Here is a 22,236-nt window from a genome sequence, read left to right as displayed (position 1 = left end):
TCTATCCATTACACTGCCCGGTCGTAACAGCAAGATAGCCGTAGCCGCACCAAATCTCTGTGTTGCCGCTGCGGTCACTGACACACCCCGCTACTGTCTCCCACCCCACACACGGCGCTGCACGACTAGCGCCGCGCGGACATGGCCGGGATTCAGCGTCACATGCACCAGGTGCTCAGATCATCAGATATCTTCTTCTGTCCTGAAAGTGGACGGACCTGCTGCCGTCGTACTGTTGTGGACAAGCGGCCTGCTGCGCCCACTGATAGGTCAGCGCAGACTAAGTGGGAGGGGTTATCACGTAACGTGCGGTGGGCGGAGTCACGCGCTTACCATGGCGGCTGCTGGTTCCGGGAAGAGTCTGTTGCAATTCATGAAGTTCGTGGGGCAGCTTAAGGTAAAACCGTGATATTCGGTTCTCTGCACTCTGCATGTAGTAGCCCACGTTATGTATGTAGCTGTGGTTGGCAGTGCCCGGTTCACTGCGTTAGCAGTACCCCGACAGGCAGCAGCACAGCAATACCGGCGCAGGACTGGCAGTTATACATAATAATTGTCCCAGGTGGGTGGCTGAGTGGTGGTTTCCCCTTCCCTCTGCTGCCCCTGCTCCCTATAGCGGGGTATGGGTGAAAACCGGACCAGGACAAAACCGCCGGACCGGACATCAAACTCTGCATTTTGGAGCTTGTAGCCTCCGGTCCGGGGGACTACCTGTCACACCTGTCACCAGGTAGTGGAGGAGGGGGGGAATAAAGCATCCCTGTATGGTCCGGGGGGGAATAAAGCCTCCCTGTATGGTCCGGGCATGTAGCAAAAGCCAGACGGTCTGGACCACACGGGGAGGCTGTAATCTCCCCTCCCCCATGTCCCTAGTGATAGCTATCACAGGGACACCCCTCCCCCCCCGGACAGGACACCCCCCGGACCGGACCCTACAAGCTCCGGACTGCAGATTTTGATGTCCTGTCCGGCGGTCCGGAGTGTAGTCCGGTCCGGTTTTTACACAGTCCCCCTATAGCGTTGTTTCTCCAGTCGCTTCATGCCTATTTTTTTTATATTTTCCGCCTCCCCTCAGTGGCGCAGTCTGGCAGAGGCTGGTATGTGGGAGACCCAGGGGCAGGATCCCTGTCACTGTTGGTTAAAAAAGAAAAATCTGTGGATTGTCCCGTTATTTGTGCATTATTGATATGATCAGAGTAGTACACAAATACCCTGCTTGTTGTCTTGCCTGATACCATACTATGAGACCTATTTTTCGTGTAATATTTATTAAGTTTCTTATATAGAGCACACATATTCCGCAGCGCTTTACAGAGTATAGTTGAACATTCACATCCGTCCCTGCCCTAGTGGAGCTACAATCTAAATTCCCTACCACATGTACACGCAGGGCCGGCGCCACCAGTAGGCAGGTCTAGGCAGGCCACTGGAGGGCGGCAGTTCGCCCCTCGCCCCCCCTGTGCAAAGGGGGTACCTGCTGCGCAGTCTGGGGAGCGGGAAGGGGGGCTTCCATGCTGGCGTCTGACAGGAGCCTGCAGTGGTGTCCTTGCCGTGTGGATACCTGTGGCGCTGTGTATAAAGCTGGCGGCGGGGGGGGTGCAACAGGTACCCCCCAGCACCAGGGCGCCCCCACCCCGACTCGACTGGGGTGCTCCGGTGCCTTGCATTGTGTACAGGCATTTTAGGGTTAATTTTGTTGGGAGCCAATTACCCTACTAGTATATTTTTCGATTGTGTGTGGAAACTGGAGTACCCGGTGTAAACCCACGCAAACACAGGGAGAATATACAAACTCTGCACTGTTAGGGCCATGGTGGGTATCGTAGTCAGTGTTAACCGTACATTCTGAGTGCATCGTAGGGATGTGCTCCTGTCCCTGCGTGTGCACGGACATACATCCTGCCAATAGGGTGGTAAGTTTCTGCCCAGATTGCATTGTATATGAGATTCTTGGTAAATGGGTCCTATCTCTTTAAACCCGGACACGCATGAAATACACAGATTCTGTAGCTGATTATATCCAGGTAAAATTCAGGCTTTAAATCAGCCATCCATAGAACATGTGTAATTCCTGAGTTTCTTGATTTAAAGGGATAGTTTTGTGAGTCTATCAGGTTCTGCAGCGTTGCTCGCAGTTCCTCCAAGCTGCAGTATGATTGATCTGCTGCAACCATTATGGGGTGGAGCAGTAGCGTGGTTCTCCTGTGTTCCCAGAAACAGATGTCTTGCCCCCAAGGATTGCTGCAGGAGACAGGAGGTGGTCCATCTGAGTAAGCATGATTATGATATTATTAACTATATTATTGTGCATATCATCTAGTGCAGGGCTGGGCAATTGCGGCCCTCCAGATGTTGAGGAACTACACATCCCAGGATGCTTTGCATTAGTTTTGATATGTGGCCATGCTGAAACTGATGCAAGGCATGCTGTGATGTGTAGTTCCTCAACATCTGGAGGGCCGCAATTGCCCAGCCCTGATCTAGTGTGTATGCACCATATCGTTAAAGATGCGCACTCCAGTAGATCGTTAACAACCTCACCTGTCGTCTTAACATGAAGTCAAATCAGCATGTTCAATGGAGGGGCTGAGTGACATCACAGAATATTGTTAACAGTATCATTCAGGGTGTATATCTTATATCGTGTGTCCAAGAGCATCACCGGTGACTGTTGAATAGTGTGTACCCAACTTTACTCAAATGGCCAATGCTGGAACGTTGCAAACATGGTTGTGATGGTTATCCAATGCTGTCTTCAGATGCAGCACCTGGATCTGCAGATCTGTCAGGAGGCATATTTTCTCCTCATACGCCACCTGCTGCATTAGCAAATTAGTTGTACAATGTTGTACAGCCGCTTCTGTCTGGTGCCGCTCTCTCACCTGCCCCGTGTCCACCTTATCGACCATATCCTAGAGCAGCAGGTGTGCTTTCTGGAGTGCAGCTCCATCAGTAGCACCCAAAAGATAGTCCATTGACAGTTGGTTGGCCTGTCTACTCTTTTATTAATAGTGACAGATGGCGAGTTACTTATATAAGAGTGTATACTCATCCATTTCACATGGCACCTCTATACTTGAAAGTGCAAACTTATAGTAAAGGAACAAATCTGGTATAGTGTCAAGAATACAGGGTTAGATTTATGAAGAAGTGATAAGGGAGGAGAAGTGATAAAGTGTCTGGTACTTTATCACAACCAATCAGCTCCTAATTGTACCTTTTTAAACTGAGCCTGTAACTTAACAGTCAGGATCTGATTGACTGGTGATTAAGTAGCAGGCACGTTATCACTTCTCCTCCCTTGTCACTGCTTCATACATCTATTTATTTATTTATTAACAGTTTCTTATATAGCGCATACATATTCTGCAGCGCTTTACATAGAATATTTGAACATTTACATCAGTTCCTGCCCCAGTGGAGCTTAAAATCTATATTCCCTACCACATATACACAGACATTCTGGGTTAATTTTTGTTTGGAGCCAATTAGCCTATATTTTTGGATTGTGGAAGGAAACAGGAGTACCCGGAGGAAACCCATGCAAGTATGGGGAGAATATACAAACTCCGCACAGTTAGAGCCATGGTGGGAATTGAACCCATGACCTCAGCACTGTGAGGCAGTAATGAAAACCATAACACCATCTGTACTACACCTTTATTACTTGCTTAAATACAATACAGAAAGAGGAAATGGCTGCAAATCAAGGTTACATCAGACTACAAAACCACTATTATATTGCTTCATTTTTCTCAAGGCTGCAATTTACAGACAATACAAACAATAAGTAATGGAGCCCACACACGCACCGATCCCGGCGTGCGTTGTGGGCTTAACTAGCACACATAGCATCGCATCGTATGCCTTGTGCATACGATGTGCATGCGATGCTATGCTAGAAAAAGCTAGTACAAAAAGTATGTGCAGCACATACTTTTTGTACTGTACGATGAGGTGCCGCGGGAGCGCGCACCCCATCGTACAGCATCGCACCGCCGGCAACGGTGCGTGTGTGGGCTCCTTAAGAGCATTAAATGAAGTACCATTAGGCTGGGCATTTTTAAAATGGAATTATTGTTATAGGCCAAGGGGTGCTTGATGAAAAACTCCAATATCTGGGACACAGTGGAAGCCTGGCTAAAAAAGTTTCTCAAGGACCTTTAGCTATTCTCCTAATGTATTCTAAATGTAGCTCTATTTTCTCAATGCTCAGGTACTGTATACAAACATTAACTTCCACACTCTGATAATCTTACACTCTCCCTGTTCCATTTTAGCAATGTTTACAAGAAGTAACTAATCCTGGTTTTCTGCTTTCTCCTTTTTTGCAGAGAGTACCAAGGACAGGATGGGTATACCGCAAAGTAGATAAGCCAGAAAGTGTGTCAGATCATATGTATAGGATGGCAGTTATGGCAATGTTAATCGGAGATAAGAAATTAAATAAAGACAGGTACAAAATTGTGGCTTTGCTATAACTTTTGTTTTTCAGTGCGCCTTCTGATATTTTGCCATATAAATGTTCTGTTTTGAAAGCTTAAATGTAATCTAATAGTAGGTACTTATGTAGTATCTGGGCGCCCGATTTAGAAATCGGGTCGGATCGGGCACATCGCATCGCATGCGACCAAATCGGATGCGATGCGATGGACCCGATTTTTCCATAGGATTCAATGTTAAAATGGTCTGAGTCCATTTTAACATAGAATTTAATGGGAAAAAGGGGTCCTTTTCATACCCCTACTATCCAAGTGGGCATGGAGTTGGATATAAACCTGTGGCGAGCGTAGCGAGCCACCGAGCCCGAAGCGTGGCGAGCGAACGGTATTCTGTGTCCCCTCGCGGGGCTCGCCACGCTTCGGGCTCGGTGGCTCGCTACGCTTGTCACAGGTTTATATCCAACTCCATGCCCACTTGGATAGTAGGGGTATGAAAAGGACCCCTTTTTCCCATTGAATTCCATGTTAAAATGGATTCAGTCCATTTTAAAATTGAATCCTATGGAAAAATCGGGTCATCGCATGCGATATGGTCGGATGCGATGCGATATCGCATCGCATCTGATTGTATGCCTTAACTTAAGGCATACAATCAAAAAATCGGGCGCCCAGATACTACATAAGTACCTAATAGTATTATTGTTAACATTATAGCAACACTAAAGGTGCAATCTAGTACTAAGAGCACAGAGTTCATCGCACCATGTATGGACACCTTTACTACATTTTTTAAGCAATACACCTGATAGCATGTATATAGTGGTTACAGCCTCACCCTAACTCCTCCCCCCCTCTCTAATGCAGCCTAACCCTTACCGTTCCCCTAGACCAGTGTTTCCCAACAGTGCACGTTTTCCAGGTCTCCACAGAGAATCACAAGTGACCTAATTAGCACCACCTGTGGATCTTTTAAAATGTGTCTGAATAAAGATTGCACCTGCTGGGTGACCTGGAAACGTTCACTGTTGGGGGTACTTGAGGACCAGGGTTGGGAACCACTTCCATAGACCCTTGCAGCCTAACCGTTGGGATTCTGGCCCATCAGGATCCCACTGTTGGTGTTTTTAACGTCCGGATCCCATCTCCTGGTATCTGAATCACATCCCCTCATAGGGAATGATTCAGGGCTTCTTGGAAATTGTCAGTTTTCTGTGTTTTGAAATAAATGCTCCTGCATTTAAATGAAAATATTTGTTTAAAAGATCTTCTGCTGCACTCAATATACTTGTACAGTTATGTCCATTGAGTTTTATTTTCTATATGAGGTGGAGGAAAAGAATCCAAATTTACATGGCCATCCATTAAAGTCAAAGGGGCGTATTCAATGCCGCGGGCGTCGGGCCACATTGAATACCTGCCAAAACATTAAGAAGAGCGATGAGACTGCGCTTGAATATATATAAACCAATTTAATAAAAAATAAAGATAATATAAATGAAAATAGAAAGAAAAAAAAAATTGTTACAAATTGTTATGAATAAGCTGATTGCACTAATAGCTCTAGTGATCAGACATTAAACAATACTGGATTAGCATAGTCCTGAGGAAGATGGTAAGTTTATGCGAGCAAGATGCAGTCCTGTTGTTATCGGTATTATTTGGATCTCTTTGACCTTGTTGTTCTTTAGTATGCGTGACTATATTTTCTTTTAAGGGTTGTACACACTGCACGATTTACTTTCTATTCCATCAGGAACGAATCACAAATCGTAGTGTACACATTCGATTTAGACGATAGAGTACAGATCTGTACTATATAGTCTTGTCTGCATGGTCTTTTTTTTCTATTCCATTTCGATGCCTTGGGGGCGCACATTGGGATTGAATCTAAATCAAATGCATTTGATTCGATTTTGCTTATATAAGCAGAATCTAATTAGAAAAATCGTTGAAATCGACCATGTGTACATCCTATTACTGTCAAGACAGCTCCCAGGTGCTGCAAGACAAGGAGTGGATTATTATGTAAGAAATGTTTTTATTACATTGTAGATTTGCAGCTTTAAATTACAAGGGAAGTCTTGAATTCCAAAGCATTCTGGATAATACATGTTTTACCTGTAGTCGAGTTCCCTTCACATCAGAATAACTATGAAAAGGAGTACAGAAACCGTGTTTGGAGGTTATATATAGATAGATAGAGAGATAGTATCTGTTTTCAGTCATGTGAAACTAGACCGTTTGGAAGATGACAATAATGATAAAAACAGATTTTGACCATCGATAAGAACCACATGGTCCATCTAGTCTGCCCATATACATACACACACCTATACACTAGGATTACTTTTTTCTGTGAGCCAATTAACCTAGCAGTATATTTTTGGATTATGGATGGAAACCAGAGGAAACCCATGCAAACATCAGGATATAATAAACTGAAACTTGTTTAATCCAACAGTAATCAAATTTTACTTCGCTATTGCTGTAGTACAGGCTAAATACTCTCATTTTAAAGCAACATTTACAGGTTTTATACATTGTTCCTATCAATGCTTAAATGATTGCCTTTCCTATACAAAATCAACTATCGGTTCTTTTGTGACCAGATGATTTCTTCTTCAGGTGCATAAAGCTTGCTCTTGTGCATGACATGGCAGAGTGCATTGTGGGTGACATAGCTCCTTCTGATAACATCTCAAAGGAAGAAAAACACAGACAAGAAAAGGTGACTGGCTTCCTTAGACTCCTACATCCTGGAGTAATAGGGTTACTCACATATAATTTCTGTACTTTGCACCCAAAGGGAAGCAAAAGATGCAAGTACAAATGTAAAAGATAATTCCTCTCCAGATTTACGGAAAAAACTTTAAGATTATCATGATTCATGTAAGGTCAGGAGTTCTAGAAATAGCATGCCTTATGGTGTGTACACACGGGGCAAAATGATTGCTGGCGATATATTGCTAGCAATATATCACCAGCAATCATATTGCTCAGTGTCTACTTTTCATCAGCGATGAAAAGGAGACACTGCTGCTGTCATGGGGCAGGGGCAGAGAGAGACTCGAAGGAAGGAGGGAGCAGCAGGCGCTGCTGCTGTCATCGGGAAGGGGGGGAGACGTCACCTCCCTGTACTCACCCCGCCCCCTGCTAGTCAGAGGCAGCCGCACAGCCAGGTAAGCGGCGCTGCAGCTTCCAGGTTGTGAGGGGGGAGCAGCAACAGAAGGGTATCCTTCTACCACTTATCTCCGCCGGGGGATGGGTGCCCGTCTGGCGCTGACCTCCTGGAGCATGCTTCTGCGACTGGCGATCACAAGGGAGTACACACAGGAGCACTCAGCTGGCGATTTATCGCCAGCAGCACTCCAAATCACAGGCAATATGGTCACTCAGTGACCATATTTCCAGCGATTTCAGCCAATATCGCCTCTGTGTGTACGCACCTAGGAAGATGTGAAACTGTTTTTAAACCTATATAACCTCATTACTGTCTTGGATTAATGTTTGTTATTTAGAATTCTAGCCATTGTTGCGATTTGGGTGGATTTTGCTCTAAAATTTAGAATCTTCTATACTACAGGTATATGTAAGTGCTGGATAGATGAACTCAACATAGATTTTGCTTGAGGTGTATAAGACTAAAATTGGGATGATTTACAAATTTGTTTTGGTTCTCTTTAAAGGGTCTTACCAACATATGAATTGCTTTTTAACTTTAACATTGACTCAGGATGCCAGGCTAATAGAGGGTACACACAGTGAGATATCCACTATTTTTCTATTCAATTTTACATATAGAAGCAAAATCGAATACAAAATCGAATGGGCATTGAATGGTACATTTGATCCCTATGATTGCTTTAGTGTAGTGAAAACCGTATAGAAAATAGTCTTGTCAGGCAAGACTATATAGTAGAGATCTGTACTACATAGTCAAATCGAATGCATTTTGTGTACCATTCGATTCGATCCCAGTCGAATCAGGATCGAATAACAAGCATAATCGCACCGTGTGTACCCACTATAAGTTTCACTTCATATCCGTTCCTCCAGAAATATAGCTTTCTTTATTTATCTCCACCCTGATAAATTCTACATTTATCTATTTTGAAAATAGATAAATGTAAACGGGTTTCCTTTTATTTATATTTTTTGTATCTTGTTTATCATCTTTATAAAGGAAAATAGGCAAAATGTACAAATAAACCTAAATGTTTCCATGACCTATCCCTCAACAACTTTTTAAATAATTAATTAGTCCATAAAATATACCACAGTTTCTAATAAGAAATAGGACTTTGATTTGGATTGCTCTGCAACAGCCAGATTAGGTACAGTTCAACAGAGACAGTACAGATATACGTGTGGGGCGGGCGAGGCTGGGCCTGCAGGAAAGGGGGCTACTGCTGGTGTCTCCTGGAGGCAGAGGCCTCATCTCCTAGGTGAGGTAGGGGCTGCGCCTGCAGGGAAGGGAGCTACTGCCGGTGTCTCCTGGGGGCAAATGCCTCCTCTCCTACCATCCTGCTCATGGGGATGAGCCTGCGAGGGGGTGAGCTAGCGAGCTGGGGGCCATGGCTTGGCCAGCGCTGGGTAGGGGGGCCACCGCTGGTGCCTTCGGTCAGATCCTCCTCACCTCTCCAGTGGTTACTGGAAACCTGGATGCCTTCAGCAGGAACCTGGATGCTGGGTCGCGTGATGGACGGGGGCCTCCTCTGCCGCTCAGCCCATGGTCCACTAGCCAGAGGCCGCTTGAGGGATTTTGGCGTGGGGCCTTTGCTAGGCTGGACTACCGCTGCCCGGGGGGATCCCCGGCCTTCTCTCCTCCCTGCTCTGTGATGATGATATTCCTGCCTGCTCACAGCTCGACCGTCTCGCCCGTTCATCCAAGTGTGCGACCAACCCCGACCCTAACAGGAAGCAATATGAGCAAAAGCTTTGCTATAAGAGATGTTTGATTAAGAGATTAGTGTGTCATGCTAAAATCATCTATCCATGTATTGCTGCATTTCAATTGTTCTATTCAGGATGCAATTTTAAATTGTTGAAAAGAAAAGACAATCTTTTCGAAGAGAAAATAGGAAACGCATACTGTATAAAGCAGAAAGTCAGTTTTTAACAAATGCTGCATCACGTGCTTTATTGCTCACTTTCTTATTAGGATTGTGGGAATAACTTAAAATTTTGTATACACTGATTATAGACGGTCAGATTGATTTATGAAATACCATTATGGATATATTATGTATCATGACCTATATTATATTGTATTTGCTAGAAATTGTATATTCTTGTCCTAACGATAGATCTTATTTTTTCAATAAGTAGTAGGTACGTTTCCAATGATCCATTTTATTTCCTTTAGGATGCTATGAAGCATTTGTCTCATCTGTTACCAGAGGATATGAAGAAAGAGATATATGACCTGTGGGAAGTAGGTGTGAAACTAATTATTTTGTGTCAGTATATTATTGTTCACATCTAAATGCCGGCAAAATGTCTGTACTTGGTAACGTTGCACATTATGGGGTTTTTTTTCTGTTTTTTTTTTTTTTTCTTTTCTGTACTGTACAAGCAAATTTGGCCACCTTCATCTTACCAGTGAGTTGCAGTTGTGATTTTGCTGTGATTGCAATTATTTGTGGCAAGTTGGAAATAGTTGCACCCACAATCATTCAATGCATTTCCTATGGATTGCAGGTGCAACTATATGCACCCACCTGTGAACGTGCACACGCATCCCGGAAAATCTGCCATAAATATTGCAGGTAAGCCGAAGAGAGACATCTGTAGTAGTAGTAGTAGTAGTAGTACATTTATTTATATGGCGCCGTACATAGCAAACAACTGACAAGGTAACGTACAGGGTGTGTTGATAAAATACAGCATAAATAGGGGTATAGCTGGTAGAACTAAAATCAGCATCAGTTCTGAAGTAGGTGTCGAAATTGTCGAGGAGACTGAAGATGAAGTAGAGGAAGGGAAGAACAGGGCAGGCGCACAGGTGAGGTAAAGAGGTAGGGTGAGGAAGGAGGGCCCTACTCAAGAGTTAACATACTAAAAGGAGGTGGGTGGGTGGGTGGACGAACGAAAAACAATAGGATAAGTAGGAACGGATGGGATGGAGGCAGGATAGGAGGATCAAAAGCGGTTAGGAGGAGGGATAGGCTAGTCGAAAAAAGTGTGCTTTTACTTTTGTTTATAGTGATATTTAATATTGTCATTCTATTTATTATATCGTGAAGAAGGCAGATGCCCAAGTCTTATGCTGGCCATACATTAGTGCAATTTGCCCATTAATCACCTGATTCTGATGGATCGGGATGAGAAATTGCATAAAAAATGGCCAAATCGCATGTGCTTGACCTTAGATCTGATCTGATGCATAAGATTGGAGTAGGAGATCTGACCTGCTTGCACATCCTCCCGGCAGTGAGGAATGGGATTGCATGCAATATCACATGCAAAAGGGCCGCATGCAATTCTGCTATCTGAAGTCGCAGTATGGGGACCTTAAGTGATGGGCAATGAATGAAAACATTTGTATGTGAGGTCAGTTTCAGTGGAGAGCAAAGGACAGTGAAGTTGGAGGAAAGAAAGGCAGTTGTAGACCATACACCCAAGGAGATTCATGGCAAAAAGGAGGAGAGAGATGGGTCGGTAGTTGACACTAGGTTTTTTAAGAATATGGGAGATAAAGGCATGCAAAGGGGACATTGCCTGATGAGAGGGGGAGACTGAGGAGGTGGTCAAGATGGGAGGAGGCAGAATTAGAGAGGTAGCGGAGGAGGGAGAAAGGGGATAGGGTCAAGTTGTAAAGTGGTGGTGGAGAGGGGGAGGACATGATGAGTTACAGTGGAAAATTAAGTCAGGGTCGCTAATAGGGATGGGTGGTCAGTAAAAAGAAGGTAGGGTAGTTGAGGGCCTGGTACAGTGGTTCTCAACCTCGGTCCTCAGGACCCCACACAGTGCATGTTTTCCATGTCTCCAGACAGAATCACTTTTAAAATGTGTCAGTGATTAATGAGTGCACCTGTGCACATGCTGGGTGACCTAGAAAACGTGAACTGTGTGGGGGTCTTGAGGACAGTGGTTGAGAACCACTGGCCTGGTGGGATATGATGTCCTCATGTATGGAGCTGACCTAAAGTAAGTGTCCGAGAATGAGGATAGTACTTGAGGCGGGGGAGTTGATAGTGACAATGGGGGAAATATACTAAGATGGGAATATTATTTCACATGGGATGTTGCTATGGGCACTGGAGCAACAGTCAGAAGCCTGGTAAGGGAGGCATAGTATAGAAACCACAAAACAAGTCTGGTTTTACTGATAAACTTTTATCTGTAGAGGATTTGGTGGTCTTCACACACATGGTTGCTAAATGACAGTTGCGCTTTGGTTCTCCTATATTGTTTTGAGAGAACTGACTTGGGAAAGAATAGGACAAGTGAATCAAACAGAGAGGATGAGGAACCTGTGTTGATAGCTTCAATGTTAAGCTTAGTGATGGTAGCCTTAGGAGGCAGAGGTGGAGAATCAAAGAGGGATAAGTTATTAGAGCAAACCAACATCCCGGACATAAGTATGCAGGGATTATTCGGATCTGGACAGAGAAGGGAGGTTAAGTTTAGATACTAGTGGGGGGATTTATGGTTAGGCTGCAGGGGGGTTTAAGGTTAAGCTGCGGGAAGGGGATTAGGTTAAGGTACATATATGGAAGGGTTAGGCTTAGGCGGTCAAAATACTGGGGTCTGTATTTTGAACACCGACATCCCCATAATGTATATGTGAGAAGATGGCTGGGGAAGGAACATATATGCATCAGAGGTATGTGGCTGGCGTGGTGGTGTGAATGGGAGGGGGTAGGGCTAAGTATATGTGTGAGAGAGGGGTGGCTGGGGCAATACCATATATGCATGAGAGGGAGGTGGCTGTGGTGTATGTGTATGAGTAGTATGTGGCTGGAGTAGGGCTGGGTTTGTATGTGTGAGGGGGGGGGGTTGGCAAAGGGATATATGTGTGAGGGAGGTGGATGGGGCAATGCAGGGGTTTATGTGTTGAAGGAGGTGACAGTGGTGGGTGCATATATGAATGTCCGGTAGGTGACTGAAGTATAGATGTGTTAGTGGGAAGTAGCTATGGCAGGTCTGGGTATTGTGTGAGTGAGGCTGAGCTGCCATGAGATTATTTATATACAGATGTAGCAGACGTCATTTGGGGTGCGACATGTGCATGTATACCCATACAGGCCCCGCAGAAAACAATAAGTCACACCCATAAACTGTTTGCTGCGCGGCATGTGCATGTACATATGCACATGCATATATATTTTGCCCCTATGGAGACTAGACCATTGCGGTTAGTTGCAGCCGAGCACTGAGTTATTTCCGCGATTCGTATGCATTGCAGAAATGATGGCTGCTGCTACATCTGTACACTGGTCAGTGCCTTCAATGGAGAAACCACAGTGGGTTTCCAATAACGGTAGCGAAGAGAAGCAGCACTCAGAAATAAAACATTGGTAGACAAGGCATACTAGCAATGTTTCAATGTATAATTCACATCGTCATGTTGCTAGTATGCCTTGTCTACCGATTTGTTTTATTTCTAAGTGCCCCTTCTCTTTGTTATATACAGTATATAGAAAATGTACCGCTATCGCACTCAGTGAAAAAATATGGTGGAATGAGTAAAAGAGATGCAATAGAGAGAGAGGGTGTCAAAGAGAAAGGGGGACAGGAGTAAGAGAGAATGTTAGGGGATAAAGAAAGACCAATTTAAACTTCAACAACGGAGGGAGTTGGGGGGTGTTAATTTACTGTGACTTAGCGAGTATGCTATTGCAGCTAATTACAAAATTGCGAGGGACTGGGTCAACATAAAGATCTGATTATGCTTCTACACACACACACCCCAGATCCCTTGAAAAGGATTTGAGAGAGAACATAATAATAAATACAACGTGTGTAGCCTGGCCTCTCTTACGCTCTAATCAAAAATTGAAAAAATATTCCTCTTTATTTTTGCCACTTTGGGGTAACCCCAACTTTACTCCTTCTTCCACGCACCCATGTTTCCATGCTTGGTATAAAACAGGTCTACGCTATGTGCATCAATTCCTAGACCGACCCAATTAAAACCCCTAACCAGATCACAACTACAGGAGGCACTCGACACCTCTTTCCCACTTTTTCAATACTTACAGGCTTCCAGTTATCTCACTTTGGTCCTACATGATCTAACGTCACATGACAAAAACAATGATTTAGATAATGCAGTAAGACAAACCTCAACCACGTTTAGTACCTCTCAAATTTGTTCCAGGTTCAGAAAAACATTTAACATAGAATCTTCTTTGGTCGGACTGTTGAAATGGCAAAATGATTTCCCCCACCTTACTATGAAAAATATCCTTTCGTCCTTTGTGGACATGAACAAACATATGGTAGCCACCACTTATACAGAAATGCACAAAAAAATACTTCATAGGGCAGTATTCAATGAAAAAGTTCTCCGTGCATGGAGAGCGTTTTATTTCGCTCTCCATGCACTCTCCGTGTTCCGGAGGGCTCTCTGCCACTCCTGCTCCCTCTATTCAATGTGGCTGATGCTCTCCGCCACTCGCGGAGAGTCTTAACCCCTGCAGGGAGCAGGGAGCTTTCAGGGAGCCGGAAGCAGCCAGAGAGATTAAAGTCTCCCTGGCTGCTCCAGAGGACTGTGGAGGGGAGGGGGGCTCTCCAGGACCCAGGCTGCACCCCCCTATAGCCAGCGGGGGACCCAGTATTCACTGCACCCGTTTGTGCATAGTTACGTTCGGGTGCAGTGAATATATGAATATCTAATGAGCGGCTCGAGCGCTCCGGCCCCCTGCTGGCTGCACTGTGTAAAAAAAAAAAAAATTTACAAAAATATTTTTTTTTAAATTAAATATATATTCATGTGCTATAAGCACATGAATAAAAATAACATGCCCCTTCACAGAAAAAAAAAACTGATTTTTTGACACCAAAATTTCTTAAAAAAACCTTTTAGTTTAAAAGTTCACATTCCAGCTCTCCATCAAAAGATGGAGAATTGCTACACTGAGAGACACGGAGAAAGTCACTTAGAAAGACGGAGAACATTTCACATTGAATAGGGTTGCTCGCTTTTGGAGAGCAAAATGCTCCGTCCAAGGCGAACAAAGCACAAGTTCTCCACAAAACACGGAGAACTTTTCTCATTGAATACTGCCCAGAGTGTAGGTCATATTACACGCCTAAATTAAAGTTTTTAATTGGTGACTCACAAACGTCTAATTGTTTTAAGTGTCAGGCCCCCAACGCGGACATAATACATTGCTTATGGGATTGTCCAATAGTTAAATTTTTTGGGAGGAATGCAAACCTTTATTAATTCTCAATTGAATATTAATTTCCAGATATCAAGGGATTGGGCATTCTAGATATACACACTAGGGAGAAAAACTTGCACTTCCCTTTGGCACCCGCCTCTTGTTTAATAAATTGGTAGCAGCTGGGAAAAAAACATAATTTCAAAGTGGATATACACAGCGCCGCTCCCGCTTTCACTGTTACATCCTAGACTCCAATACTTGTTCTTAATGGACTGTACGGATACTGAAACAAACAAAGAAAGGTTGGTAAATTTATGGATGTGTGGCTACCCTACATACAGACGTTAAGCAAAACCATGAGGGACATGTTAAGAAACAGCTTTTAATCAACACCCTGGTGTGAACTGGAGATTATTGCAAATGGTGTACCTTCTTTCTAAGTCATATTGTTTAATATTTCCTTAATTCTGTTATATGTGTTCTCCACTTATGATGCTGACATGTAAAATACGATTGTTGTATAATTATTTGATGTTATGCATTGCACTTTATAAACTATTAAAAAAAAAAGAAAGACCGAAGCAAGAGTGTGTGTCGAGGAGAGGGCATGTCAGTCAAGGTCTTCTTTTACCAGCATGGGCGCCAGGCTCTCACGCAAGTCTTTTTTTCCCCAGCCAGGCGCCGCTGCTCCTCCTCTTAGCGACAGGGCATCTACATCTCCCCACCGAACCAGAGAGAATGCCCGAGGACCGCTCCGTTTGAAAAATTTTGGTGTAAAATACATACTATAGCGTGTATTTGCGATTACTGTATAGGGCGAAACCGATTTAACCCTTTTTCCCAGGGTAGAATTGCCGGGTTGCTTGACCTGGGTTATTCACTTTGACACTGCACCTTGACGACTTGGCAATAACCTGGGTCATAAGTGCGATGTGAAAGGGATGTAATTGAGGCAGCCCTGTAAACTGGTCACAAGTGAAAGGAAAAATCTGATCAGGGACATCATTAAGTTTTCAAGTGATGCTGAATCTTGGCGCTTTCATCAGAGATATCCTATTTGCCCCGATAAAACATCTGGTGCGTAAACATTCTTTTTTTTTTTGCACTTTTTCCTGGTGTTTATCGTCTATTCAATATGGTTCGCTGGACAAAAACCATGAGTTTTCACAAAAACACACAGGATCAGTGGAAACCTGTGTGTTTTCGGCCACTGCAGCCCCATTTTCACTGGAAACTGTGTCTGCTATCAGGGATTTATCTTCACCTGCCTGATGCAGGCATAACAATATCCCCAATAAGCTGTCACAGACGTTTTAATTAGATAGCCCCCAGCGAGCGTAATAGGATATCCCTGTCTGACTTATCATACCCATACCCCAAGTTGGCTGGTGAGAAAATAAGGTGCATGTTAAAAAATAGGTCATTATGATAATTTGTGCCTGTGATTACAGTATATGTTGAATTGCCTATTCTATTTTTAAGTGTTTCCTACAATTTGGTAGCATTTTATTCATTGACATTTTAAGTGTTGTGTAATGCGTATACCTGCGTATCTAGCTTGATTATTTGGGTACGTGTGGCTGTCAGCAGTCCTGCCAATTGAACAAAGACCTCCTCATTCTCCTGTGCAGTCTAATGTGCTTCTGATTCTTGTTACTGTTCTGCAGCACGTCATGGTTACCAAGGTGACTTACTCTTCTTTTACATTTTAAACCTACATTCATAAACCTACACTTGCAGCTTCAGAAATAAACTAATACCAAGGTTTTTATCTATAGTTATATATCTGCATGTGTGATTTTACAAAGGTCATTTTTAATGTTAGACTGTTCTAAAAATATAAGAAAAACCAAAATAGGATTGTTCTGTTGTATAGTGTTATAATTATTTACACTTTGAGAAATCATCAAGTCTATGTGCATATTTAATGTATTTAAAAGAAAAAAAGGTACTTGTTTCCTTGCACGGCGCCCATCGCATCATATACCATAAGACTAAATAAGGTATATGATGGTATGCGATGCGATGTTGCGGAACGGATTTCAGATAGTGTGGCGAGCGCATTTAACATTGTAAGCACCCATTAGGGTGCTTATACAATTAAAAATCGCATTGCATCGTATGCAGCTATATGGCATAAGATGGAAATCTTGGTCGCCGTGCTAGGAAACAAGTACCGAAAAAAAATTGTTTATAGGGGAATTCAATTGGCATCAAAGCCAGCACAAAACCCCAATGAAGAGCCCATAAACTTTTCACGGTTTCTGTGTTTCACCCGAAAATGGGTAATTTGTGAGAAAAGACCATGCTACAATTGAACGGGAAAAAAAATCAGTACAATTCGTATAAAACCCTGTTTTTGACCATGAAAAGTTTTTTCCTGTCTGATTGAATTCACCCTCAATTGATTAACGCTATTCAATTAGCTGCAGTGTAAACCGGTATTTTTGCTCACACACACACACCCTAAGGTGCAACCTGAAACCTGACTAAACTAGTGATACAATGCTAGTTGTGGACGTAAGGTGGCCACACACGATGCGTTTTGTACTAGATTGCATCTAGTTCAAATTGCATGCTATATGCTAAAATAGCATGCAATTTGATCTAGATGCGATGCGGTCTTGGACAAAAAGTACGGCATGCACATACTTTTTTGACCTGCAATATGCAATGCTCAGGAGCGCGCATTGCAAGCCAAAAAAAACACGGTACAATGTGAACAGCATACTAAAAATGTCAAAACGAATCCGCCAATCGCACCATATTTGGGCACCTTTACAGCGTACGCTTACAGCATTGTGCCAACCACTTCAGTCAGAGGATGCGGTTTACCACTTCTAAACCCAGGCTTAAGGTGTGATAAAATACACCACCTGATGTGTATGTGTGTATGTCTATATGCAATCCCCTTGTGGAACAGGCAGTCCAGCTAATATTCACTAATTGGGTGCTACGACAAGCCCGAAATATTCACAATGTGTGTATAAACACACGTCTGGCACTGGGTTAATAAAGTTCCTCTGAAATGTTGCCCTAAAGACCCTGTTTTTGGCAGAGGCAATTTTCTGGTTATCACTCTTCATTTTCCAACATTACTATTGCTTGGTTTTTATTCTTTAGTGTTCGGCAAATGCACACAACTTTGTAATTTTCCCCAAAAACTGGCATAGCCACTGAAGGAGATTTACTGCCAGGGTGCCCTCATAATACAGGTAATAGGAACATTGGTGGATGCGGCACTCCACGGATTAATAACAGAACTCATAGGCTGAAGTAACGTTTCAATGCCAAATTTTTAGTACAGCATTTTCATCAGAACAGCTACATACAACCTGTTGAAAATGTATCTGTAAGGTATTACACGTCGTCTAGCTCTGTGCAGCGCCAGATGTACCAAATTCAGACTTATCTGTTTATAGTTATGAATATTAACTCCATCTGTGTCTGCTAATAAAATTGACATTGTACTAAAAGTGTGTGCGGCTGTAAGCACAATTCTCTGGATCAGGAGTACAGTGCTGCAATTATTTTATGCCTTTTGGTGGTTTTTAATGTGATGCCAGCGATGCCTTGGCTGCTATATCTCATGAACCGAAACTGAATAAATAAGGAAACTAAGCAGATCAAATGCAAAAAATTATAAGAAATACGCACAAACAAAACAAAAACTAATGATTACAAACAGGGACTCTAGATGCTGACTATATTAGGAATGGGGGAAAGCAGATCCCGAAGACATGTAATAAAAAGGAATAGATGGCAAAGTAGGACATTAGGTTACATGCTGGGAGCGATAGAGCACAGACAAGCTGCTGCTGATGCACAGTGATCTGTGTGGCCGTGATGAGAGATAATCTGACAGGCAGAGAGAGAGTGCCATGGCAATCCTTTACATGTTGCCTTTCACTTATTGCACAAACTACCCTTCAGGTTTCAGTTGTGAGTTCTCTTGTAGCCTAATCAGAGTGGAATGCGATAGCAAACAGCCAGGCTAAGCAATAGTTATATATGAAACGCAATCATGGAAGAGAAAATGAATGCCTTCTAGCCTTCCTAGTTTTGCCATACAATACAATTGATGGGCTAATGGTGTTCACTTTTATATGTAAATAACCTAAAAGAAAACGATTCATTATCCAGATTATGTGAGAGTGTTGTTGAATTCTTTAGGGGAGAAGGCTGGATATGATGGTTGCTCTGCTTCTTCTATAGTCTTGTAGAATCCAGAAACCAATAAAACGTCCTTAAGCCAGTTCACAGCTCCAACTCTTAACAGCAATTCACAATAAGAATATTGAATACATTACACATATACAAGGATAATGTCAGAATTATTTTACCGTATATACTCGTGTATAAGCCGACCCGAATATAAGCACCTAATTTTACAACAAAAAAACTGGGAAAACTTATTGACTCAAGTGGGACCCTCACTCGAGTATAAGCCGAGGGGGGCTTTTTCAGCATAAAAAAATGTTCTTAAAATGTAGGCTTATACTCGAGTATATATGGTACTTCTAATGTATATTTATCTCCCTATATATAATGTATACATGCTTGGTGTTGTAAGGAAAAACAAATGCAGTCCATTTGCAAATTTATCTCTGACAATGAGAGCTTTTATTTTGTAAATATATATATATATATATATATATTTTTTTTTTTAATTTTTTTTTTTATTAGTTAAAAATAAGTAAGATTTTGTTTCTTTTGTTCAAAAGAGATTTGTGCTTTTGTTGTTCAGTACCACTTAAATGTGTGAATTCTTGTTACTAAGGATCAGAACATAGTGTTCATTCTAACACCCACTAGCTTTGAAAAGCCATGCAGTTCCTCTTCCCTGCCTGGGGTGTCGCTGTCTGCTGTAGTGCTTTTATCCCAGTGTGGTCTGTATATCAGCACTGATATGCAAACCAGACCTGTGCTAAAAACACTGCAGCAGACAGTGACACCCCTGGCAGGGAAGAGGAACTACATGGGTTTTCAAAGCTAGCGGGGGCTAGAATGAACACTAGAACAAGTTAGCATTTACTGCAATGGTGGTGTGTGGTCAAAATAATGGAAATACCAAATATAAGGTCAATTGAGTCACCACACATGGGCTTATATGCGCTATTGCATTGAGGGTTCTAGTGTCTGGAATTTTGCTGGAAGAATACAGCACCATTTTTCCTCAGGACGTTCCTGGGAAACTTGAAGGTGGTAGAAACTACTGATATGGTCAGACTGCTAAAATATTCCAGGTATCACGTGGTCAGACTTCAGGATGATATAGAGTAGTAGGAGAAATACTTTTGTGCCACACTTGTTTTTTGGGGATGTGCGCATTGTCATGATATCACTGCTAACAACCAAATTTTTTTTTTTTTTTCTATCCATTCAAAGATTCTCCTTTTAGAAAGAAAAATCTTTCTTCATGCATTCACACATAGTCCAAAGCGCAGATCACTGATCCAGGCTTGTAAATAAACTGAAAAGAGTTTACTCTTCCGATTTAGTGCATAGTAATAGTCAGTGGTGTCACTTGGATTGGTGACACTCTGTATGCCAAATAGCCCCCTCCGTGCATCAGGCTTTGTGGGAAGGTGGGTCCTGTCCTCATTGCATGGCCACGTTTTCATCTCTCAGGAGATGTGTCCAGCGGTCCCATAGATGCTGGGCTCCCCCAGACACTCTCCCTGTACTGCTGGCTCCACCTCAGATACGGGAGACAGATGCTGCACGATAAAGTCACAGAGGACGAGCCAGCATTGTGCTCCCACCTCATTGGAGGGTTGCATCCATTGCGGTCATTAACTCCCTGATTGACTACTCTGGTAATGGGTGGCTTTTTGATCTTCAAATTATTTCAGTTATTACAAATGACTATCATTGTGTTTTTTGTTTGTTTTATTATTGTAGGAGCCGTCCCATTTTGTCTATCTGGTTCTAGTTTCTACTGTAAATTGTATCACAGGTTACGTATAGAGTAGCACTTGTTACAGATTTTAGTCAGAAAAAAAACAATTAAAAATATAGGTAATGGAAGGTAGAGGGGAGCCTGCTGGGATCCTTTGTCTGGAGAGCAGTTCCATGCATGAGAATGTATTTACGGTTGCTCATGGTGCCCCTTTGCTGGCTTGCACACTATAAGTCAACATACTCCTGCATAGGTTGGGCTGGACCTCAGTACCCGATGTCTGAACCATCCAGCTGTAAATCACAGACATTGAAATAGACTGACAGCTGGGAAGAACAAGTTTTATCTGGCCAAACTGTAAATTCCTAGTTAATTTCTGTGTTCTGTAGAAGAAATATAATTTTCAGTATCTGCTCCTGGTTTGTAATTATGTCATTCCATTTCTGTTTTCCTTGTTGGTCCTAAATGCAGCACAAAATAATATACAGTATTTGTTTAGCATTTCAAAAAATAAATGCCTTGTGCATGTCCAGGGTGCATATCTTTTTTTAATGCATATGTTGAGTAATGATTGGGCATTTTTATTTAGTGCTATGGCTTTCCGCTTTTGTTGCTTGATAATTTTAAATATATATGACTACATAATTATAGACTATTTCTCCCATGACCTGCACAGGAGTACGAGCATCAGTCCAGTGCTGAAGCCCAGTATGTGAAAGAACTAGACCAGTGTGAAATGATCTTGCAGGCTCTGGAGTATGAGGAGTTGGAGAAGAGACCTGGGAGGCTTCAAGACTTCTACAACTCAACAGCAGGTATGTAATATCTAGCAGCCGATAAAAGGTTGTACCATGTCTTTTCCAGCCTTGCCTGCACACGACTGTGTCTTCTTCAGTGGGTACAGCATTATGTAGGCAGAGCAGCTACAGTGTTTGCGGTTCCATCATCTACTACATCTACTCTCATTGTCCGTTCTGTGTTGAATTTGGATTTAGAGACTTTTGTTACTTTTTCTTCTTTGTTTTCTGTCCAAGGTTTAACTCCTTTTTCGAGATAAATGGTCTCTATAATATACAGTTGGTGGAACTGAACAGTAGCTCACCCTATTTAATATTAATGGATTTCTTTTGTTTGCTTTTCAGGAAAATTTAAACATCCAGAAATTGTTCAGCTGGTTTCTGCAATTTATGAGGAAAGAGACTCTAACATAGCAGAACAAGCGGGTAGTCCTCCGCTGTAAGCTCTCGGTAGTTCTTGTAAAAAAATAAAGTATTTATAGTTTTTATTCCATGGTGTTTGGATTTTTCTTTAATATAGGAAGTGTCTGTTTACATGGGGTTATGCAACACAGAAAGCATAGCACCCCATAAAAGTGGGATTTGGTAAAAAGGATACTGGCATTAGGGCTAATAGGATACCTCATAAGTATTTGAAACTATAAGGATAAAATAAAAACTGCATTTCAAATACAAGCTGTTCTGAAGCTAAACGGGATGCAGTTCAAATCCCGGCTGTCGGAATTCCGGCATTCAAAATCCCGACGCCGGAATCCTGA

The 22,236-nt window shown here is 42.6% G+C and overlaps 1 protein-coding gene across 1 annotated transcript; it reads left to right on the top strand.

Moving 5' to 3' along the window:
- Positions 1-239: 239 nt before the first annotated feature.
- Positions 240-21,966, top strand: HDDC2 (HD domain containing 2). Its single transcript, XM_083176681.1, has 6 exons — positions 240-397; positions 4,335-4,456; positions 7,068-7,170; positions 9,808-9,876; positions 21,358-21,496; positions 21,824-21,966. Exons 1-6 carry the CDS (start codon positions 335-337, stop codon positions 21,919-21,921), a joined length of 594 nt encoding a protein of 197 aa, XP_083032807.1. The 5' UTR covers positions 240-334; the 3' UTR covers positions 21,922-21,966.
- The last annotated feature ends 270 nt before the right edge of the window (positions 21,967-22,236 follow it).

Source organism: Crinia signifera, chromosome 3, assembly GCF_055691185.1.
Source record: "Crinia signifera chromosome 3, ASM5569118v1, whole genome shotgun sequence".
In the NCBI taxonomy this organism is placed as follows: Eukaryota; Metazoa; Chordata; class Amphibia; order Anura; family Myobatrachidae; genus Crinia; species Crinia signifera.
This window is presented reverse-complemented; position numbering and strand designations above follow the sequence as displayed.

Excerpts from the sequence above, each read along its gene's own strand:
- HDDC2 (XM_083176681.1), top strand. The coding sequence starts at position 335 with ATGGCGGCTGCTGGTTCCGGGAAGAGTCTGTTGCAATTCATGAAGTTC. Across the intron at positions 7,171-9,807 it reads AAAAACACAGACAAGAAAAG|GATGCTATGAAGCATTTGTC; the intron begins GTGACTGGCTTC and ends TATTTCCTTTAG. Across the intron at positions 21,497-21,823 it reads CTTCTACAACTCAACAGCAG|GAAAATTTAAACATCCAGAA; the intron begins GTATGTAATATC and ends TTTGCTTTTCAG.